The sequence below is a fragment of the Heterodontus francisci genome, chromosome 36 (genome assembly GCF_036365525.1).
Source record: "Heterodontus francisci isolate sHetFra1 chromosome 36, sHetFra1.hap1, whole genome shotgun sequence".
NCBI classification, from domain to species: Eukaryota; Metazoa; Chordata; class Chondrichthyes; order Heterodontiformes; family Heterodontidae; genus Heterodontus; species Heterodontus francisci.
The window spans coordinates 4,282,607-4,307,101 of record NC_090406.1 but is presented as its reverse complement, the minus strand read 5'-3'; the positions used below and the strand labels follow the sequence as shown (position 1 = coordinate 4,307,101).

At 46.8% G+C, this 24,495-nt stretch overlaps 1 protein-coding gene across 2 annotated transcripts in view; it reads left to right on the top strand.

Annotated features, from left to right (window-relative positions):
• Positions 1 to 498: 498 nt before the first annotated feature.
• LOC137351518 (F-BAR domain only protein 2-like) overlaps positions 499 to 24,495 on the top strand; it is a 61,961-nt gene continuing 37,964 nt past the window's right edge. For both annotated transcript variants that reach the window (XM_068015993.1, XM_068015992.1), the window contains exon 1: positions 499 to 586. In XM_068015993.1, coding sequence (XP_067872094.1) covers positions 560 to 586 — 27 coding nt within the window. In that variant the 5' untranslated portion in view covers positions 499 to 559. The remainder of the gene's footprint in view (positions 587 to 24,495) is intronic.

The window sequence follows — 24,495 nt, the reverse complement described above, 5'->3', positions numbered from 1 at the left end:
CTGTGGTTAACTTTGGCTCCCGAGGCCAGTTCGAACTAGTCGACTGAAAACATACTGATGCACAAAATTCTCCTGAACACACTCTGGAAACTCTTGCCCCTCTCTGCCCTTAACACTATTACTGTTCCAGTCTATATTAAGATAATTAAAGTCCCCTATCATAACAATTCTATATGTCTTGCACCTCCCTGCCCTGTCCCCCGTAGACCTGAAAATTTGTTCTCCCTTAGAGATAGGTTTCCTATCAGATGCAAATTGGCCAACTTCAATGAATAAGATTGTGCTTTATTTAAATAACCAAAAAAGGAGGCGAATTTGACCATGATAGGCGTCCCTGTCAACCAATTGAAAAGTACTAAGTGAAAGAGTTGCCCAATTAGCACCAGCCTTGCAATGAGCAACATTCGGAGTGGCCAATGGTCATGACTCTGCATATTAAGGAGGGTGGGCGGGTTAGGGTCTGATTGACAGTTGATGTAGCCTATGAGGAGAGGGGGTGGTCCCGCGGTGTGTGTTTCAGGAGCTGTGTCAGATTCAGCCGAGGCTCCTGGGGTTCGAGATGCAACATTTTGGGGGCAATTTCTGGGTAAGTGGGTGTATTGCAGGGAGAGTTTAATGAGCAGGCACAGAGCCAGACGGAGTCAGTAGCTACCTTGTGCCTGAGCTGGCAGCGACTGTAGTCCACATTGGCAAAGCGAGTGTGTAATAGCGAAACCTGCAGAAGGTGAACAGCGGGAAGTGTCTGCACCCACACGGATACACTGTAACCCCGCTTTGATGCTAAATTCGCCACCGCGTGTTCCTCCAGAATGAGCGCCAATGAATGAAGAGACAGGGACTGAATGTCGCTTATTTCACAGAGACAAATAACGTACATCAGAATTTCTTAATGCTGAGCGTGTGTGTCTGTCACTCCCTCCCTCTGTGCGTGTCTCTGTCTCTCTCTCTGTCTGTGTGTGCGTGTGTGTGTCTCTGTGTCTGTCTCTCTCTCTCTGTGTGTGTGTCTCTGTGTGTCTGTCACTCCCTCCCTCTGTGCGTGTCTCTGTCTCTCTCTCTGTCTGTGTGTGTGTGTGTCTCTGTGTGTCTGTCTCTCTCCCTCCCTCTGTGTGTGTGTCTGTCTCTCTCTCTGTCTGTGTGTGTGTTTCTGTGTGTGTGACTCTGTGTGTCTGTCTCTCTCCCTCCCTCTGTGTGTGTGTGTGTCTCTGTGTGTGTGTGTCTGTCTGTCTTTCTCTCTGCCCCTCTGTGATGCTGGGTAATTGGAGCTTATGAGTAATATCTGTAGTAGGGACTGTTGCAAATGGTGAGGCATTTAATTTCAGAATGAAATATTTGTCAATTGTATCTTTTCATGATATTGGGGAGGGGGAGGGACAATCATTTTGGTGAGTAGCTGTTGGGGGAGGGTGGAGCACCCCTGGGTGCAGTGACTGTTCTGTGTGAGAAGCAGAGGTTGGTGGATACAGTTACCTTGTGTCACCCACTCACTGGGATATTGGGTCAACTTGAATTGCTGGCAACAAATAGTTGTGGTTTTCATTTAACTGTACCTGATTATGTTGATATAAGTTTATATTCCCTCGAATATCAAAGATTAAGGGATGATCTAATTGATGTGTTTAAAATGATTAAAGGGGTTGTAGGGTCTCTCTGACTACCCTATTTATTTTGGTGACTGAATCCAGAGGAAGGGGCATGACCTTAAAATTAGTGCCGTTCGGGGGTGATGTCACACAGAGGAGTGGAAATCGGGAACTTTCTCTCCCAAAAAACTGAGGCTGGAGGTCAATAGAAAATTTCAAGACTGAGATTGATAGATTGTTGTTGGGTAGGAGTATTGAGGATCTCTGAACCAAGGTGGGCAAATTAAGTTAAGAAACAGATCATTCAGGAGTGTGATGGAATACTCTCCACTTGCCTGGATGGGTGCAGCTCCAACAACACTCAAGAAGCTCGACACCATCCAGGACAAAGCAGCCCACTTGGCACCCCATCTACAAACATTCACTCCCTCCACCACCGACGCACAGTGGCAGCAGTGTGTACCATCTACAAGATGCACTGCAGCAACTCACCAAGGCTCCTTAGTCAGCACCTTCCAAACCTGCGACCTCTACCAACTAGAAGGACAAGGGCAACAGACACATGGGAACACCACCACCTGCAAGTTCCCCTCCAAGTCACACACCATCCTGACTTGGAACTATATCGCCGTTCCTTCACTGTCGCTGGGTCAAAATCCTGGAATTCCCTTCCTAACAGCACTGTGGGTGTACCTACCCCACATGGACTGCAGCGGTTCAAGAAGGCAGCTCACCACCACCTTCTCAATGGCAATTAGGGATGGGCAATAAATGCTGGCCTGGTCAGTGACGCCCACATCCCATGAATGAATAAAAAAAAATGATCTAATTGAATGGTGGAACAGGCTCGAGGGGCTGAATGGCCTCCTCCTGTTCCGATGTTCAATGCAGCAGATGGTTTATTGCTTAGAAATGGATCTTTTTATGCATCTGGAACCTAATGCAGAGTTCTGGTGCTGGGCAGCTGACCTGATCGATGCAGCCTGTTTGAGGTGGAGGCTTGTCAGATCACTTTAAGGACAGCCCCCTTCCCATTTCCCTCCCAGGAACCCCTGTTACCTGTCTTGGCCTCTATATCTGTGCTGCAGGTCTGTGCTGTGCCACATTGGTCTTTTGGATCATGTTAGTTGGCACTTACCCAATTCCCAACTCATAGATCTGGAGTTCGGGCACCCCCCCCCCGCACTCCTATAAATCTCCTTCAGCCAAACCCAGCTGTCCCACTGCATGCAGCATATGGGGATGTGAGATGTTGTACAGTTCTGCCACTCAACCTTCCTGTCAGACTGGCTCAATGGGCAGCTCTCTCACCTCTGTCAGAAGGTCATGGGTCAAGCACATAATCCAGGCTGACACTCCAGTGCAGTACCGAGGGAGTGCTGCTCTGTCAAAGGTGCCATCTTTTCAGTGAGACGTTAAACTCTGCCCTCTCAAGTGGATGTAAAACATCCCACGGCTACAATTTCGAAGAACAGCAGGGGAGTTCTCCCCAGTGTCCTGGCCAATATTTATATTTATCCCTCAACCGACGCCATTAAAACAGGTTATCTGGATCATTATCACATTGCTGTTTGTGGGATCTTGCTGTGCACAAATTATCTGCTGTGTTTCCTACATTACAACAATAGCTGCAGTTCAAAAAGTACTTCATTGGCTGTAAAGTACTATGGAGTGTCCTGAGGTCATGAAAGGTGCTATAGAAATGCAAGTCTTTAATTTATCTTTTCTTGCCATTTATTGATTAGCAATTGAGACATTTCTCACGCACTCTAACAGTAATGAGATGAAATCTGCAAATCCTGCCCCGGCCCCCCGCTCTCTTTTCCCCCCCCCCCCCCCACCACCACTCCACAACATGTAACTGTTGGCTTCAGTGCCAAGAACAGGGAAATCGACCAAGGTTTGTGATCTCAATCACTACCCAGCAATCCTGCTACAACTGCATGCATGACCACAACATACTGCTCAGCTGTGATGCCTGCTGTAGTAGGATAGCCTTTCATTACTCAGTCCCTGGGCTCATTGTAACAATTTATATAGTGCCTTTTAAGGTAGAAAAATGTCCCCAGGTGCTTTACAGAAATGTCAACAGACAAAAATATAGACTCAGTGGTACAGTTTTAAAGGGGTGCAGGGAACAGTCATATGGTGCACACATACACAAATCTTTGAAGGTGGCAGTACAAGCTGATAAACCTAATTTTTTTTTTATAAAGTATGTGGGTTCCTGGGCTTTATTAATAGAGACAGGGAGTACAAGAAGCAAGGAAGTTGTGCTAAAACTTTATAAAACACTGGTTAGGCCTGAGCTAGAGTATTGGGTCCAATTCTGGGCAAAGGTGTCAAGGCCTTGGAGAAGGTGCAGAGAGATTTGCTCGAATGGTATGAGGGAATTCAGTTAGGTGGAGAAACTGGGGTTGTTCTCCTCAGAACAGAGAATTATAAGAGGAGACTTAATCATGAAGGGTTTTGATAGAGTAAATCAGGAGAAGCCATTTCCTGTGTCAGGTGGGTTGGTAACCAGGAGACACAGGATTCAGATAATTGGCAAAAGAACCAAAGGGGGAGTTGACAGTTTTGTTACACAGCAAATTATGATCTGGAATGCGCTGCCTGAAAGGGTAGTGGAAGCAGATTCATTGATAACTTCCAAAAAGTAATTGGATAAATACTTGAAAAGTAGAAGATTTGCCGGGCTAGGGAGAAAAAGCTGGGGAATGGGTCTAATTGGATAGATTTCAAAGAGCTAGCACAAGCACAACAGGCTGAATGGCCTCCTTCTGTTCGGTACGACTCTATAAAAATGGATACTGAGCCAAAGATGGAGATAGTAGGAGAGGTGATCATAAGTTTGGTCAAAGAAGGGAATTTTAAGGAGCATCTTAGGAGTTTGGGGGGCAGGGGGGAATGGAATCTCCAGAGCACCACACATGAGCACACTACTTGTAGTCCCTAGAAGAATATAATAAGGTTAAATATTTCTTTAAGGACAGCGAGTGGTGATTGACAGCACAGTTACAAAACAGACAGAATAGTCACATGCGTGGGGGGGTGGCGGAAGTGAGGCATCTCCAGGCTGCACAATTCGATGTCTCGATATACCCACTCGGGCAGGGGGCACAGAACAGTGACCAAGAGCAGGAAAAAGAAACTTGCATTTCCATAGCGCCTTTCATGATCTTGAAGCACCCCAATGCACCTTATAGCCAATTAAATACTTTTTGAAGCGTAGTCACTGTTCTAATGTAGGAAACCCAACAGCCAATTTGTGCACAGCAAGATCCCACAAATAGCAATGTGATAATGAGCAGATAATCTGTTTCAGTGATGTTGATTTGAGGGATAATTGTTGACCCAGGCCACGGGGGAGCTCGAGTAATTTTGAGCAGCCTTGGAGGAGGTACAGCTCGGAATCACCAGAACAATGCCAGGGATTAAAGGGTTGAATTATTGAGGACAGTTTGCATTAACTTAGCTTGTATTACCTCACATTTAGAAGGATGAGGAATGATCTGATCAAGGTGATTAAAATGATAAAAGGGATTCAATAGAGAAACTATTTCCTCTTTTGGGGTGAGGGGATGGGTGGAGTCCAGGACAAGGGGGAAGAACCTTAAAAATTAGAGCCAAGCCGTTCAGGGGTGATGTCTGGAAGCACTTCTTCACACAAAGGGGAGTGGAAATCTGGAACTCTCTCCCCCAAAAAGCTGTTGAGGCTGGGGGTCAATTGAAAATGTCACACTGAGATTGATCGATTTTATTTATTTTGATATACAGCACTGAAACAGGCCCTTCGGCCCACCAAGTCTGTGCCGACCAACAACCACCCATTTACACTAATCCTACATTAATCCCATATTCCTACTACATCCCCACCTGTCCCTATATTTCCCTACCACCTACCTACACTAGGGCAATTTACAATGGCCAATTTACCTATCAACCTGCAAGTCTTTAGCTGTGGGAGGAAACCGGAGCACCCGGCAAAAACCCACACAGTCACAGGGAGAACTTGCAAACTCTGCACAGGCAGTACCCAGAATCGAACCCAGGTCGCTGGAGCTGTGAGGCTGCGGTGCTAACCACTGTGCTGCCCATTTTAGTTATGCAAGGGTGTCAAAGGCTAAGAACCAAGGCAGCTAAGATACAGATTAGCTCCAAACTGATAGCATTGCCAAACAGGCTGGAGGGGCTGAATGGCCTCCACCTGTTCCGATGTTCTGAGATCCTTAATGGGCTGAAAGTCGGTGGTCGCTGAGCTGTGACTTCCAGCCCCCACCTCAGCTGGGTGACCTCAAATGAGATGTTTTTGCCAGGCTGCTATCACTGCATTGATCATTTGAATGTTGCAGTGTGTTCCTAACTGGAGGTATAAAACTAACAGGCATGTAATTAACAGGATGGAAATTGGAACACTGGGAAATAACTAGTCTGGAGCTGCAGTATTTAAGGAGCTGTGAATGAATTTAGCCACAGCTCCCTGTACACCTGCCCCTGTTTCCTTAAATATTTCTCGATACATTCAGCAAGGTACTATGAATATTCATAGCTACATTGCAAGCTGCTGTTTTAAACAGAGAGTTGTTGTAGTTTGATCACTTCTCTTGCTCTCTGATATTTTAATTTTGCTTCTTTGCCAATTTTCTCCCATCTTCTTCCCTCCTCCCACACGCTTCCAAATGTCACTCGTCACATGTGACCACAGGAGTCTATAGAAACAAAGAAAGACTTGCATTTCTATAGCACCTTTCACAACCGTGGGCCTTCCTAAAGTGGGCTTTACAGCCAATTAAATTTTTTTTTGAAGGGTAGTCATTGTTCCAATGTAGGAAAAGTGGCAGCCGATGTGTGCACAACAAGATGCCACAAACAGCAATGTGTAACACAGACCATCCCTGGGCTCCTGTTTCACAGATAATCTGTTTTTCTCTGATGTTGTTGTGCCAGAGCTGGCGGGCAGCCATTAAGGCGGGGCTAAAGTGTGGCGAGTCGAAGAGACTTAGCAGTTGGCAGGAAAAAAGACAGAAGCGCAAGGGGAGAGCCAGCTGTGTATCAGCCCCGGCAAACAAATTTTTCTGCAACACCTGTGGAAGAGTCTGTCACTCTAGAATTGGCCTTTATAGCCACTCCAGGTGCTGCTCCACACACCACTGACCACCTCCAGGCGCTTACCCATTGTCTCTCGAGATAAGGAGGCCAAAGAAATGTTTGAGGTATTGACCCGGGGTACTGGGGAAAACTCCACTGCTCTTTTTGAATAGTGGCCATGGGATCTTTTGTGTCCAACTGAGAGGGAAATGGGCTTCGGTTTAATGTATCGTCCAAATCACAGCATCTCCAACAGTGCAGCACTCTCTTAGTGCTGCACTGCAAGTGTTGCCCTGGATTTTGTGCTCTGGTCTCTGAAGTGACACTTGTATCCAAGCCTTCTGACTCAGAGGCAAGAGTGCTACCCAGTGAGCCAGGGTAGATTATGCTGCAAGGGGAGAGGGTGGGGAAGTGAAGGAACAACCAAATATGAGCCAGTGGTATAGGTAGGATTTTGTGGGGTGGGGTGGATTAGATAAATGTTTGCCACAACAAACAATGCAACTTCTTCAAAAGGCCATTTTTCATATCGGAATTTCACAATATTTAAAAAGGAAGATTTGCATTTCGGGAATTCAGGACGTCCCAAAGTGCTTTATAGTCATCAAGTCCTTTTGAAGTGTTGTCACTGATGTAATGTGGGATGTGGGTTTCAAATAAAAACATGATTACTTCTGTTAATCTAACAATTCAAAACAGCAAATGAAAAGAAAAAACCGTCTTGTTGGACAAAAGTTCTTGAACAGCAGATCTGAGCACTGGTTATTTGTTGCTAGTCTGTCAATAACTTCACTGTTCACTACAATATCCCAGCGAACATTTGGAATTGCGAGCCCAACTGATGCATTTTCACTGGTGGAATTGCAGAACTGACCCTTCGTGTTCCATCAAGTGATCTGAGAAACATGCTTTGGAAAGAATGAGTGCTGTAATTGCAAAAAGAATGTAGCTTTACTCTGTATCGAATCTCATTTTATTTCTCGTAGAGGGAGCTTTACTCTGTATCTAACCCCGTGCTGTACCTGTCCTGGGAGTGTTTGATGGGGACAGTGTAGAGGGAGCTTTACTCTGTATCTAACCCCGTACTGTACCTGTCCTGGGAGTGTTTGATGGGGACAGTGTAGAGGGAGCTTTACTCTGTATCTAACCCCGTACTGTACCTGTCCTGGGAGTGTTTGATGGGGACAGTGTAGAGGGAGCTTTGCTCTCTGTAGCTGTGGGAATGCTTCCATTCACTGAATTGATACTCTTAATCTTGCTACAAGTATAAAAAGGAAACTGCTGTATTTAACTGATAGTTGTTGAAAACCTGAAATTTATCAGCTGTTTCTGCAGTGTTGAAGTGTATGGGGTGTTGAGGGTGTGGTGAGACAGTTGGTGAAATGGGCTGATCTGGCCAAACCGATTCCTCAAAGTCTTTTAATTATCCTAGAGTTTGTTCTTTTAAATAATCACCATTGGGGAGGCTTGTATTGGAGGGTAAAGACCCAGATCATATTCTGCCATATGCTGTGGTCCCTGAGCAAACAACTTGAGTGTTCCTGAGGTTTTTAAAAGTAACTGAAGCATTTTCCAATATTGCAGCTAAAACCATAGCTGTTCTCGGTAGCTCAGATAAAGGTTGAAGTGGAAGAGGAAGTGATTACTGTTCCTGTGTAATAGTAGCCACTCCAGCTGTTGTGATTATCTCCCACCAAGGGCAGTGATCCTGTCTCCTCCGATACTAACTGCCTCTCCTGCCTGGCAGCAGATGCCCTTGTTGCATCTAGATACCCTAGGCCTAAACCTCTCCACCTCTCTCTCTCCTCCTTTCAGACACTTCTTAATGGTTCATTGTGTAAAATGTTCATTGTAAATGAAGTTGTTGATGTCTTGCAATACTGTCGACCAGGCCTGTGAGGAAGGCAGATTGGAACAAGACCCCTCTGTGTGCTAAATAGCCTCATCCTGAACCTTACTGGGTAACAACTTGCATTCATATAGTGCCTTCAACATAATAAAACATCCCAAGATGCTTCGCAGGAGTGATTATCAAAATAAATTAACACTGAGACACATAAGGAGCTATTGGGGCAGGTGACCAAAAGCAAGGTCAAAGAGGTAGGTTTTAAGGAGCATCTTTAAAGGAGGAGAGAGACGCGGAGAGGTTTAGGGAGGGAATTCCAGAGCTTAGGGTCCAGGCAACTGAAGGTACGGCCACCAATGGAGGAGGGATTAAAATTGGGGATGTTCAAGAGGCCAGAATTGGAGGAGTGTAGTGATCTGAGGGTTGTAGAGCTGGAGAGGTTAGAGATAGGGAGGGGTAAGGGATTGGACAGACATGAGGACTGTCATGGAGCCATGTGAAGGTCCATTGAGTATAATTAAAATAAGCATTGGGAGACATCAGGACAATGGAAATGCAGAAGACTGTGCCCATTGAGAATTTTTTCTTTTTCTGAACATTATGAATAGTAGGAACAGGAGAAGGCCATTCAGCCCCTTAAGCCTGTTCCATCAGTCAGTTAGCTCATGGCTGATCTGTAGCTCAGTTCCAAAAAACCTGTCTTTGCTCCTCAATACAATTAGCCAACAGAAACTGATTGACTAATGTCCTTTCAGAGAAAACCAGCCATCCTTGCTTAGATATGCTGTTCAATCGGCCAAATATTTTTCAGGTTACCCAGGAAAGGGTGCACTGTATTTTACGTAGCCGGAGATTTAATGAGAACCTCCCAGTCTGGGGATGGAATATCCACCTGGACCAGTTTTACTGACCTTTGCAGATGGAGGCTGTATCTTTGTGACAAGAGTCACCCGGGCTAACAGTATTAGGGCTGAGTTACAGAGTGAGTAATCCATAGCCTATCCACATACTGCAGGCTCCCAGTCCAGCTAGCTGCACTGGCATGTTGTTTATAGTAGGGCAGAAATTAGGTGCTGGGCACTCCTGTGTCCCACACCGGGGTGGAGTGGGAGAAAAGAAAGACTTGCATTTCAATAGCGCCTTTCGTGACCACAGAACCTCCCAAAGCACTTTACAGCAAATGAGATACATTTGAAATGTAGTCACTGTTGTAATGTGGGAAACGCAGCAGCCAATTTGTGTACAGCAAGATCCCACAAGCAGCCATAATGACCAGTTAATCTGTTTTTGTGATGTTGATTGAGAGATAAATGTTGGCCAGGACACCAAAGATAACTCCCCTGCTCTTCCTCGGAATAGTAACACAGGATCTTTTATGCCCAACTGAGAGAGCAGGCGGGGCCTCAGTTCAACATTTCATCCGCAAGATAGCGCCTCTGCCAGTGCAGCAGTCCCTCAGCCTGGATTATGTGCTCAGGCCCTGGAGTGGGACTTGAACCCTTAATCTTCTGACTCGGGCGAGAGTGCAACCCACTGAGCCAAGGCTGGCACTTGAGTGATGACGGGAGGGGCCGTAGGTCTCCCACCGAGACCCCTGGCTGTGATGAGATTGGTTCCTTCCTGCTATGGAAGGAAGGATTGCAAACTGCCAATCCGGACTGGTACAGGAGGAGTCAATTCAATGCAATCTCATCCAGAAATCAGGCTCTGAGGTTACCTGTTGTCTCAGAGTGTGTGGTGCTTTCTGTCCAAGTATCGGGCATTGTGCCCTGTTTAAAGTCCCCTACTTAGAATCCCAGGGATTAAAATAATGATGTGAAGATTGTTTTGAGAAATGGAAGCCTTGGGAAGATGAGGAGAGAGACAGAGACACACACACAAGCTGGGATGGATCAGAGATAAACAGTCACTTGTTCTGCACCTGTTGCTCTTGGATTGGTTACAACTTTTGCTCTATCTGATCTGCGATCATTCCTTCCTGCCAAATAGTCACTACTGACATCACCAAATATCCTCCTTTTATTGGAGGAATTACCATAATAATTAACCCTTTCCAACCCAGTGAATAAACAGTGACTCTGTACAGTTAATGTTGGAAATGGGCAGGCTGAGCAAGCTAATATAAAAGCAAAATACTGCAGATGCTGGAAATCTGCAATAAAAACGGAAAGTGCCGGAAAGACTCGGCAGTTCTGGCAGCATCTGTGGAGAGAGAAGCAGAGTTTCCAGTCTGTAACCTTTCATCAGAACTGGCAAAGGTCACAGAGCTGAAATGTTAACTCTGCTTCTCTCTCCGCAGGTGCTGCCAGACCTGCTGAGCAAGCTGCTGTGTAACTCTGCAGCCCTGATTCTATTTCCCAATCAGTATCCAGGACGCAGGGAGGTGCTGTGAGATTGGACGAGCTGTGCTGTTGCACTGCGTTTTCGCGTTTTCTTTTTCAGCCCAGCAGATATTTAAAATATTCCCCCACAACCACCCCCTCCCCCTCCCATCCACTGATCACTGTTGGACAATGGTTTGTGTATGGATGTGGAATAAGAGCAGGAATGGGCTCATTTATGATGCCCCTCATGGCCAACTGTGCTGCTGATGCTTGTTCAAGCTCTGCAGCATAAAGATTGGCACGGGCAAAATACTAAAGCCATTTAGATTTTCATCAGACCTGTGAGCTAGTGGGAGTCTTTTTCTTTGCTGTGTAGGCTAGACATGGTTTTAGGAGGTGCAGACTTGCCTGTTGTGAGGAATCATTAATAGTGTCAAAGTCATAGATGCATAGAAGGAGGCCATTCAGCCCATCGAGTCCATGTTGGCTCTCCACAGAGCTATGAAGTCAGTCCCACTCCCTGGCTCGATCCCCATTGTCCTGCAAGTCTATTTCTCTCAGGTAGCCATCCAACTTCCTCTTGAAATCATTGATTGTCTCTGTTTCCACCGCCCTTTTGGGCAGAGAGTTCCAGGTCCTTACCACCCGCTGCCTAGAATCTGCATCTTCTCACACCCCCTGCCCCCCACCTGCCTTGACCTTATAGGCTGGTGTCCAGTGGAGAGATGAAAGCCTGTGCCTCTCGGGCCTATTCGGTCGCAGGAGTCGGTGCTCTCAAAGGAGAAAGCAGATTTGGAGAATAAGGAATGTGTCAAAGCTTGCAGCCATGGTGGAGTTTGAGAAAATGCACAAGTTTTCTGGTGTTCTAGGGAGATACTGTCATGGGGGAAGGGTCCTTTTAATGTTGGTTGCTGCCTGTGAATCCGGAGTTTGGATGGGTTTGCTTCACTCTCCTGCGATTGAGTTCTCCTCTTCCAGAGCTGCTTCATGTTTCACTGGCTTGCTTTGCATCCACTGGGATAATACCAGTTGCTAGGCAACTGGGCTGCCAGGCAACCAGGCCTGGTAGAATAGCCGTGTTGTGTCAGAGCCTGTCAGTTCGCCCCACTCTCACTGCAGCTACTGTTCATGGGGTACAATGGAGGGTCTGTGTCAGGAGCTGTAGCTCCCCCCAGCCCCTCCCCAACCCTCTACCCCCCCCCCCCCCCCCCCCCCCCCGCACTCCTTGAAGGAAGTTGTTTTGCAAAGATGAGCAGTCGTCAGTATCTTCCTGATTCTGGTCTCTCTCCTGCTCATAACAGCAGCATCAGAGATCAGACACTAAACCGAGGCTCTGCCTGACCTTTCACCAGTCCATGTGGCCATTAACGGGTTGGCCATTTAGGACTGAGATGAGGAGAAATTTCTTCACTCAAAGGGTTGTGATTCTTTAGAATTTTCTACCCCAGAGGGTTGTGGCTGCTCGGTTGTTGATTATTCAAGACCGGCCAATAGGTTTTTGGGTACTAATGGGAATCCAGGGAGTTGGGGATAGTACTGGCAGGTGGAGGTGAAGTCAAAGATCACCATGATCTTGTTGAATGGTGGGGCAGGCTTGATGGGCCGAATGGCCGACTCCAGCTCCTATTTCTTATGTACTTTATGACCGATTAGATGAGCAGAAGTGTTCTCCCAGTGTCCTGGCCGACATTTCAGCATTTAGCAAAACCACCAAAAGTGGCAGTTTGTGGGATCTTGCTGTTCAGTTCAACATTTACTGTGTAACGGTGGCTGCTCTGCAATATATGTGCAAGAAGGACTTTCATTTCTATAGCACCCTTCACAACCTCAGGACATTCCAATGCACATTCTGAAGTGTAGTCATTGATGTAGGAAATGCAGCAGCCACTTTGCACACAGCAAGATCCCACAAGCAGCAATGTGATAATTGACCAGATCATCTTGACTTTTATTTCGATGGTTCATGGATAAATATTCACCAGGACTTTGGGAATAGTGGCCTTGGGGTCTTTTACATCCACCTGAAAGGGTAGATGGAGCCTTGGTTTAACATTTCATCCGAACAATGGCACCTGTAACCATGCAGCACTCCCTCAGTACTGCACTGGGAGCATTGGCCCAGATTTTTGTGCTTGAGTCTCTGGAGTGGGACCTGAAGCCAGAACCATCTGATTCAAAAGCGAGAGTGCTACCCACAGAGGCACAGCTTAGATAAGTTAGACAAGGAAAAACTGTTCCCATTAACAAATGGAACAAGGACTAGGGGACATAGGTTGAAAGTTTTGGGCAAAAAAAATGCAGGGGGAATATGAGGAAGCACTTTTTTTACACAGCAGCTGCTAATGACCTGGAACTCGCTGCCCAGAAGGGTGGTGGAAGTGGAGACGATCAATGACTTCAAGAGGAAGTTGGATGGCCACCTGAGAGAAATAGACTTGCAGAGCTATGGGGATGGAGCCAGGGAGTGGGACTGACTAGCTCTGTGGAGAGCCAGCATGGGCTGAATGGCCTCCTTCTATGCATATATGACTTTGACACTATTAATGATTCTAAGGTTTGATTTTTCGGTGCAAGATCTTTCATTTTTTTCAGGAGTTTGCTGTTCTCATCCCTCCCTCCCTCCCTCCCCTTTGCACGGTTCCTCACCCACCCCCCCCCCCACCCCCCCAACACCTTGCACACCGGTTGGTTGAATGAAGCAATGTTATCAGAGCCGGTACTTTCCCTGTCTCTGATTGAATTGTGTCGTAGAGAAAAGCAGGAAGGGGACGATCTTCCAAACAGCATCTCTAAGGGGGGAGGAAGTTCTACTGTCACAAATGTTTGGAAAGGTCCACGAGGGTAAAATATTGGGGTCACTCACGATATATATGCATACTGCAATGGCAGGGTTAGGGTACTGGGGGATGGGCTTCGATGGGAGGGTTAGGAAACTAGAGGGATGGGCTTCAATTTGGGGCGGGGTGGGGTTAGAGCACCAAAGTGACGAGCTATGGAAGCAGCTATTTTGTCCCCTCCTTTGTCATTGTGGAAGCGTGGGTTGGAAATTGCCACTAAACAGTTGCTGGCAAAGCACTGTCACTGAAAGCATATTGGAGTCCAGTCTCTGGCTTCAAAAATAGAACATTGGCCTTTGGAAGGACTCTTAGTTTGGGGTTGGAATCGGCTCAATGAAATCACCTTATTTCTTTGCCTTGTTCCCAGTAGTAGTCTTCCTATTGGAGTATAGATGGAGTGTTGACCTATATGGCACCATAAGGACTAAAAAGTCCCAGATCCAAGCCCCCTGTCAGAACTGTGTCAGGCTGCTGGGAGGGATGCTGCACTTGACCTCAGTATCACTGGGCGAGGGCTCCTGTCCTGGTCAGTACACCCGCACCCCCCCCTGCCAAACTTCACCACCCTCTGACTCAGATGACGTGGGGCGGCGCAGTGGTTAGCACCGCAGCCTCACAGCTCCAGTGTCCCAGGTTTGGTTCTGGGTACTGCCTGTGTGGAGTTTGCAAGTTCTCCCTGTGACTTCATGGGTTTCTGCCGGGTGCTCCAGTTTCCTCCCACAGCCAAAGACTTGCAGGTTGATAGGTAAATTTGGCCATTGTAAATTGCCCCTAGTGTAGGTAGGTGGTAGGAGAATTGAGGGAAGGTGGGGATGTGGTAGGGAATATGGGATTAATGTAGGATTAGTATAAATAGGCGGTTGTTGGTCGGCACAGACTCTGTGGGCCGAAGGGCCTGTTTCAGTGCTGTATCTCTCTATGACTCAATGACTGAGTTTGGGGAAGGTGGGGTTTACTTTCCAAGACTGGGCAAGTTCCAAAGGGAAAGGGTTCACTTTGAAATTCCTTTCCTCTTCATTTAATATGTTAACCTAACCATATCCAGTGATGTACAATACAAGCCTGGACAGATTGTCATTGCCGTGGATGGTGTATGTTTCACCTAGGCTGTTGCATCTGTGTCGGGGGAAGGGCAGAGGGAATGTGTCATTTCCTAATTCAGCATGTAGAATGGGCTGTGTTTGGTGGAGGGGGTGGGAGGGAGGTTGTGTGGGGTCCGCATGGACTTGGGGTGCATGTGGGCTCTGATCTGGAGGTGACACTTTCCACTGATTTCTGTTAGGAGGCAGCTGTTGGTTGTGAATTTTGAAGTGAATCCTGTCTTGTGTTTCTGCTTCATGAAATGTTGATGATGGATTGTGTGGCAGTTGCACTTTTGGGCTGACAGGGACTCGGTTTACAAGTTCTGATTAATTGATGGAAAGAAAAAAAAATGAAATTGATCTGGAGACTGGCAACATCAGAGTCAAAATCAATCCCATCTTTGCATCCCCTCGTAATGATCCAGCCCATTCTTCTCATCCCTAAATCTCACATCAAACCTGATCTGTCTATTCCCCCACCTCGACCATCCCACTGTGTATTAATGACAGGCCTGTGTTACTGGAAGATGCATACAGCACATCAAGCAGTGATTAGGTCATTAGGAATTTCTTGCTTGCAAGGTAAAAGGTTTCTCAATAAAAGTAGAAGGTAGTGTGGTGACAAAAGTGGAAAAGAATCAAGAACAGACGCTAGGCCATCATCTTTGAAGAGAGTCGATTGTTCCACAATTCCTTCGTCTTTTCCTCCATCCTCTGGTTATTGATCGGAAGCATTCTGTACATCAGGGATATAAAGCTATCAATTGTCATTAGTTAGCAAAACAGCAGTGGATGTAGATTAATGCTCAGGCTTAGTTTACTGGGGCAAAAAAGGTTAAATTATGAGGACAGGTTGCATAGAATCGGCTCATATTCCCTTGAATATAGAAGGTTCAGATGTTTAAGATAGTTTCTCTCTATCGACCCTATTTCCTCTGGGTGGGGGGAGTCCAGAACAAGGGGGCAGAACCTTAAAATTCGAGCCAGGCCGTTCAGGGGTGATGTCAGGAAGCACTTCTTCACACAAAGGGGAGTGGAAATCTGGAACTCTCTTCCCCCCAAAAGGCTGTTGAGGTTGGGGGTCAATTGGAGCTTTTAAGACTGAGATTGACAGATTGATGAAATTGTGTTGGACAAGATGTGTAAATATGGAGAATAATGTCAGAAGTGAATGCAGACAGTGTAAGTTGCTGCTCGTGGAAAGGAGACATTAGCAACACACATCCTGCATGACCAGTGTTGAAATATCAAAGGACAAAGATGAAAAAATCTCTAAATCTAACTCTAGACATGTCCAATTAACACAAAGCATCAAACAACAAAATCAAGAGGGTGGGAATGTCCAGTTAGAACAGGAGAGTACAAACTCTGCTCAAACAACATTCTGGTCAGACTGAGCAACTGTGTCCAGTTCCGGTCACCAGAAACAGGAGATATGTCCAAGTGCAGAGGGGAGCCATGAGACTGATGTTCAGTGTTAAGAGTTATACCACCGATTCCATGGTCAGCCCCTGGTCACTGTCTGAGGCCAAACCAGACTATTCACAGTCTTGGTGTCATGTTTGACCCTGAGCTAACTCGCTGACCTCTCCACCATGAAGACTTCCTACTTCATAACATTGCCAGTCTCCTCCACTGTCTCAGCTCATCTACTGCTGAAACCCTCATCCATGCCTTTGTTACCTCCGGGCTTGACTATTCCAACGCTCTCTTGCCAGTCTCTCTTTTTCTACCCTTCATGTTTAGTTTAGAGATGCAGCACTGAAACAGGCCCTTCGGCCCACCAAGACTGTGCCGACCATCAACCACCCATTTTATACTAATCCTACACTAATCCCATATTCCTACCACATCCCCACCTGTCCCTATATTTCCCTACCACCTACCTATAATAAGGGCAATTTATAATGGCCAATTAACCTATCAACCTGCAAGTCTTTGGCATGTGGGAGGAAACCGGAGCACCTGGAGGAAACCCACGCAGACACAGGGAGAACTTGCAAACTCCACACAGGCAGTACCCAGAATTGAACCCGGGTCGCTGGAGCTGTGAGGCTGCAGTGCTAACCACTGCGCCGCCCTTATCTTGAAATCATTCAAAATTTTGCTGCTCATATTCTAATTTGCAGCAAGTTCTGTTCACTCATCACCCCTGTGCTCGCTGACCTAAATTGATTCTCCGTCCAGCAGTGCCTCAATTTTAGAATTCTTCTCCTTGGGTTCAAATCCCTCCATGGCCTCACCCCTTCCTATCTCTGTAACCTCCTCCAGCCTTAAAACCCTCCGAGATCTCTGGGCTCTTGCACATCCCTGATTTTCATCATTCCACCATTGGCTGCCGTGCCTTCAGCTGCCGGGGACCTGAGCTCTGAAATTCCCTCTTTTAAACCTCTCTGGTGTCTCTTCTCTCTCCTCTTGTAAGATGCTCCTTAAAATCTACCTCTTTGACCAAGCTTTGTTCACCTGTCCTAATGTCTCCTTAAGTGGCTCAGTGTCAAATTTTGTTTGCTAACACTCATGTGAAGCACCTTGGCACATTTTACTGCATTAATACAAGTTGTTATCAATGTTAATTTTTTCTGATATTTACTTTGTTTCATATGAGATTATGGGAGTAAGCTGAGCTGAAAGCTCCATCCATGTACGGTATATCTGTAATAATCTAGTGATGGGAGGGAACTAGGCCATTAAACTGGGCCCTGGGCACAGCAACCTGCCCCTGTGGGGTAGGAGGGAGATTCAGGTCCAGGCAGTAAGGCAGAAGTAGGCCTCATCACCAATTTATTGCCATTTTCCACAGCTCTCCTGCCCACAACCTCGAGCTCCTTGCTTACAGAGGACACAACCCACTGTGTTATCAGAATGCCCCAGGAAAGGAGAGGTGTATCTGGAACTGAGTTCAAATCCAGTTCCCAGGCAACTTGGAGCCAAATCCCCAAAATGAGCTTTTATGTTGCATTTTGAAAAAAGAAAAATGGACTCACTGAAGGGTTTAAAAATAGAGAAGTGCACGGTTAGTGAGTGATTTCCTTAATCTGGGTCTCTGCACCTGGGAGGAAGTGAGTTCTGTGGTCGATTTTTCTTGTGTTTTTAAAAAAACAAAACAAGAACTGCAACAACATCTCCGCAGTGGAACTGAAAACCTGAGATCAGTAAAAGTTACCATGAAGCTGTCTGATTGTTATTAAAACCCAACTGGTTCACTAACATCACTTTAGGGTATGAAACCTACCCTCCATGCCCGTCTGGGCCTATATGTGACTCCAATCCCACACGAATGTGGTCGACTCTAAACTACTCTCTGAAGTGGCCTAGCAAGTCACTCGCTTGTACCAAACCCTCTACCAATGGTTCAAGAAGGAGGATCACCATCACCTTCACAGGGCAACTTGGGACGGGCAATAAATGCTGGCCTTGATGGCGATGCCCCATCCCGAAAATACATTTGCAAAAGAAACCTTGTAGGTGAACCGGTGCTGAAATTGAATTTGAAAATGCCTCAGGAGGAGAAAGCAGCTCCCAGGAAGGGTTCCAAGAAAGCCTTGAATAAAGAGCCAGCATAGAATGAAAAGAAGGGGAGAAGGTGGAGGAAGGAGAGTTTCCTCATCGACATCTGCAAGGTTCATCTAGATATTAGTATTTGCTCCAGGGCCGTGATTCATGTGTCTGCTGTGGCTCAGTGGGTATCACTCACCTCTGAGTCAGAAGGTCATGGAGTCAAATCCCACTTCAGAGACTTAGAAGAAGGTCATTCTATGAATCACTGATTCTATGCTGTAGCCATTCAGCCCATCGTGTCTATGCTGGCTCTCTGCAAGAGCAACTCACCGGGTCCCACTCTCCTGGCTTTTCTCCGTTGCCCTGAAAATATTTTGTCCTCCGATAATTATCCAATTCTCTTTTGAAGATCTCGATTTGAATCTACCTCCACCACACCCTCAGGCAGTGCAGATCCTAACTATTCGCTGCATAAAAGAAAAAAAATTTTCCTCGTGTTGTTGCTTCTTTTGCCACTCGCCTTAAATCAGTGTCCTCTGGTTCTGTACTCTTACGCCAATGGGCACCGTTTTTCTCTCTCTCTACTCTGTCCAGACCCCTCATGATTCAGAACACCTCTATCAAATCTCCTCTTAATCTTCTGTCCAAGGACAACAGCCCCAGCTTCTCCAACCTCCAACGGGGCGGCGCAGTGGTTAGCACCGCAGCCTCACAGCTCCAGGGACCCGGGTTCAATTCTGGGTACTGTCTGTGCGGAGTTTGCAAGTTCTCCCTGTGACCGAGTGGGTTTTCGCCGGGTACTCCGGTTTCCTCCCACCGCCAAAGACTTGCAGGTGATGGGTAAATTGGCCATTGTAAATTGCCCCTAGTGTAGGTAGGTGGTAGGGAATATGGGATTACTGTAGGGTTAGTATAAATGGGTGGTTGTTGGTCGGCACAGACTCGGTGGGCCGAAGGGCCTGTTTCAGTGCTGTATCTCTAAATAAAATAAAAACCTATCCACGTAACTGAAGTTCCACATCCTTGGAACCATTCTTCTGTCTTAATATCCTTCTTGAAATGTGGTGCCCAGAACCGGACACAATACTCCAGATAAGGCCAAACCAGTGTTTTATACAGGTTTGTCATAACTTCCTTGTTTTTGTACTCTATGGCCCTATTTATAAATCCCAGGATCCCACATGCTTTATTAACTGCTTTTTCAACCTGTCCTGCAACCTTCATTGATTTGTCCACATTTACCCCCAGGTCCCTCTGCTCCTGTACCCACTTTAGAATTGTACCCTTTAATTTATATTGCCTCTCCTCATTCTTCCGACCAAAATGCATCACTTCATGTTTTTCAGCATTAAATTTCATTTGCTACTTGTCCGCCATTCCACTGGTGTGTCGGTGTCCTCTTGAAGTTTTTACGCTATCTTCCTCACAGTTCACAATACTTTTCACGTATTGTGTCATCCGCAAATTTTGAAATTCTGCTCTGTACGCCCAAGTCTAGGTCATTTAATATAGAAAAAAAACAGGGGTCCCAACACCGACCCTTGGGAACCCCACTATACACATTCCTCCAGACTGAAAAGCAACGTTCACAAATACTCTTTCCTGTCACTCAGCCAATTTTGTATCCATGCTGCCACTGTCCCTCTTATTCCATGGACTCTAACTTTGTTGACCAGCCTGTTATGTGGCACTTTATCAAATGCCTTTTGGAAGTCCATACACACCACATCAACCACATTACCCTCATCGCCTATTTCTGTTACCTGTGCCCTTAACAAATCCATACTGGCTTTCCTTGATCAGAGTCATAGAGTCATACAGCATAGAAACAGGCCCTTCGGCCCACCGCGTCCGTGCCAACCATAATGCCTATCTATACTAATCCCACCTGCCTGCATTCATTCCATATCCCTCTATGCCTTGCTCATTCAAGTACCTATCCAGATGCCTCTTAAATGTTGCTACTGTTCCTGCCTCAACCACCTCCTCAGGCAGCTCATTCCAGATACCCACTATTCTTTGTGTGATAAATTTACCCCTTTGATCCCCTTTAAACCTCCTCCCTCTCACCTTAAAATCTATGCCCTCTAGTTTTAGTCACCCCAACCATGGGAAACAGATTCTGGCTATCTACCCTATCTATGCCTCTCATAATTTTATATACCTCTATTATGTCCCCTCTCAGCCTCCTTCGCTCCAGGGAAAACAGACCCAGCCTATCCAGTCTCTCTTTATAACTCAAGCCCTCCAAACCAGGCAACATCCTTGAGTCTTTTCTGCACCCTCTCTAGCTTAATCATAGGGCAGCACAGTGGCGCAGTGGTTAGCACCGCAGCCTCACAGCTCCAGCGACCCAGGTTCAATTCTGGGTACTGCCTGTGTGGAGTTTGCAAGTTCTCCCTGTGTCTGCGTGGGTTTCCTCCGGGTGCTCTGGTTTCCTCCCACATGCCAAAGACTTGCAGGTTGATAGGTTAATTGGCCATTATAAATTGCCCCTAGTATAGGTAGGTGGTAGGGAAATATAGGGACAGGTGGGGATGTGGTAGGAATGTGGGATTAGTGTAGGATTAGTATAAATGGGTGGTTGATGGTCGGCACAGACTCGGTGGGCCGAAGGGCCTGTTTCAGTGCTGTATCTCTAAACTAAACTAAACTAAACATATCTTTCCTGTAGTGCGGTGACCAGAACTGCACACAGTACTCCAAGTGCGGCCTAACCAACGTTATGTACAACTGTAACATGACGTCCCAACTCTTGTACTCAATGCCTCGGCCAATGAAGGCAAGTATGCCATACACCTTCACCACCCTGTCTACCTGTGTTGCCACTTTCAGGGAACTATGTACTTGCACCCCAAGGTCTCTCTGCTCTACAACACTCCCCAGGGCCCTGCCATTCACTGTATATGTCCTGCCCTGGTTTAACTTCCCAAAATGCATCACTTCACACTTGTCTGCGTTAAATTCCATTTGCCAATCCCTTGCCCACTTTCCCAATTGTTCTATATCCTGTTGTAACCTTAGACAACCTTCTTCACTGTCCACTATACCACCAATTTTGGTGTCATCTGCAAACTTACTAATCATGCCCCTTACATTCACATCCAAGTCATTAATATATATGACAAACAACAGAGGGCCCTGCACCAATCCTGCGGCATACCACTGGTCACCGGCCTCCAATCTGAAAAACAACCCTTCACTACCACCATCTGCCTCCTATCACCAAGCCAATTTTGTATCCAATTTGTTAGCTCACCCTGGATCCCATGTGTTCGAACCTTTTGGACCAGCCTACCATGCAGGACCTTGTCAAAGGCCTTGCTAAAGTCCATGTAGACAACGTCCACCACCCTGCCCTCATCAATCCTCTTGGTTACCTCCTCAAAAAATTCAATCAAATTCATGAGACATGATTTCCCAGGCACAAAGCCATGCTGTCTATCCCTAATCAGACCTTGCCTTTCCAAATGCATATAAATCCTGTCTCGCAGAATCTCTTCCAATAACTTTCCCACCACTGATGTAAGGCTCACCGGCCTGTAGTTCCCTGGCTTATCCCTGCTGCCTTTCTTAAATAAAGGCACAGCATTAGCTATCCTCCAGTCTTCCAGGAACTCATCCATGGCTAACGATGATATAAAAATCTATGCCAGGGCCCCAGATATCTCCTCCCTTGCTTCCCATAGCATCCTGGGATACACCTGGTCAGGCCCTGGGAATTTATCCACCTTAATGTGCTTCAAAACCTCCAACATTTCCTCCTTTGTAATGTTGATATGCTCCAGGATATCGGTGTTCCCTCCCTTGAACTCACTAGCTTCCATGACCTTCTCCACGGTAAATACGGACAAGAAATATTCATTTAAGACCTCGCCCATTTCCCGAGGCTCCACACATAGATTACCACACTGATCCTTAAGGGGACCTACTCTCTCCCTAGCTACCCTTTTACTCTTAATATACTTATAGAATCTTTTAGGATTCTCCTTTATCTTATCTGCCAGGGAAATCTCATGGCCCCTTTTCGCCCTCCTAATTTCCTTCTTCAGTGTAGTCCTACATCCCCTATACTCCTCGAGGGACTCGCTCAATCCCAGCTGCCTATACCTGACATATGCCTCCTTCTTTGTCCTGACCAGACCCTCAATATCCCTCGTCAACGAAGGTTCCCTAAACTTGCCAACCTTGCCCTTCCATCTAACAGGAACATGCCAGCCCTGAACTCTTCCTATCTCACTTTAAAAAGCCTCCCACTTGCCAGACGTCCCTTTACCTGTAAACAGCCTCTCCCATTCAACTTTTGAGAGTTCTTGTCTGATGCCAGGGAAATTAGCCTTCTCCCAATTTAGGACTTCAACTTGAGGACCAATCCGATCCTTTTCCATAACTATCTTGAAGCTAATAGAGTTATGGTCACTGGCCCCAAAATGCTCCCCCACTGACACATCAACCACCTGCCCATCCTCATTTCCCAAGAGGAGGTCGACTGTAACCCCTTCTCTAGTAGGGCCATCCACATACTGCTTCAGAAAACTGTCCTGGACACACTTACTATTACAACCCTATAATTCCTACACCTATCTGTGATTTCCCTACATATATGCTCCTCCACTTCCCTCTGACTATTGATGGGCCTATAGTATAATCCCATCAAAGTGATCACCCCTTTCTTATTTCTAAGTTCTACCCATATGGCCTCGCTGGACATTCCCCCCGGGATATCCTCTCTAAGTACTGCCGTGATGTCCTCCCTAATCAATAGTGCAACTCCCTTTCCTCTCTTACCTCCACCTCTGTCGCGCCGGAATCATCGGTAGCCCGGAACATTGAGCTGCCAGTCCTGCCCATCCCTCAACCACATTTTCCGTAATAGCTATAATATCACAATCCCATGTACCGATCCATGCTCTGAGTTCATCTGCCTTACCTGTAAGGCTTCTTGCATGAAAGTAAATGCAGTTTAGCCTACCAGACCTTCCACGCTCCCTGTCCTGCCCCTGCCCGGCCTGCCTACTGGACTTGCTTGCTTTAACCTTTGCATTTGCCTCAACTATCTCATCGGAGAGTCTACTACTTTGGGTCCCACCCCCCCCTACCAGACTAGTTTAAACCCTCCCGAGTAGTACTAGCAAACCTTCCCGCAAGGATATTGGTCCCCTTCCAGTTCAGATGCAACCCGTCCCTCTTGTACAGGTCACCTCTGCACCAGAAGAGATCCCAATGATCCAAGTAGCTGAAGCCCTCCCACCTACACCAGCTCTTCAGCCCCGCATTCATTTGCCTTATCCTCCTATTCCTACCCTCACTAGCACGTGGCACAGGGAGTAATCCTGAGATTACAACTCTAGAGGTCCTGCTTTTTAACCCTCTGCCTAACTCCCTATATTCACTTTGCAGGACCTCATCTCTCTTCCTGCCTATGTCGTTAGTACCAATATGGACCACGACCTCTGGCTGCTCACCCTCCCCTTTCAGAATGCCCTGTGCCCGCTCGGAGACATCCTTGACCCTGGCACCAGGGAGACAACACGCCATCCTGGATTCTCGCTCGCGGCCACAGAAACACCTATCCTCTGCCTCTGACTATAGAGTCCCCTTTAACTACCACTCGCCTACACTTTGACCTTCCCTGCTGTATAACCGAGCCAGTCGTGGTGCCATTGACCTGGCTGCTGCTGCTGCTTTCCCCTGAGAGGCCCCCCCCCCGCACCCCCCTCCCCACACAGTATCCAAAACAGCATACTTGTTGTTGAGGGGAATAGCCACAGGGGACTCCTGCACTACCTGCCTGCCCCTCCTGGTGGTCACCCATCTATCTGGCTGAACCTGCGGTGTGACCACCTCCCTGAAACTCCTATCTATGATACTTTCTGACTCCTGTAAGCTCCTCAGTGAGTCCAACTGCCGCTCCAACCGATCCGTGCGATCTGAAAGGAGCTGCAGCTGGACACACTTCCTGCAAACGTAGTCGACAGGGACATTTGACTTCTCCCTGATCTCCCACATTTCACAGGAGGAGCATACTACCCCACTGACTGCCATTTCCACCCTTCGTGTTACTTCTGGCAGCCCTCCTGTGATGTCACACTTCGATTTTTGCTGGTCAAGCAGGTTCACAGAACAGAACAAAGCACTCACCCCACCGCTGCTGCTGCTTCTGGTGTCGGGCCTCGCTCTCCACTGCTTAATTAATCCACATTTGTCCAGGTGACTATTAATTTTGTTTGTTTCTAAAAG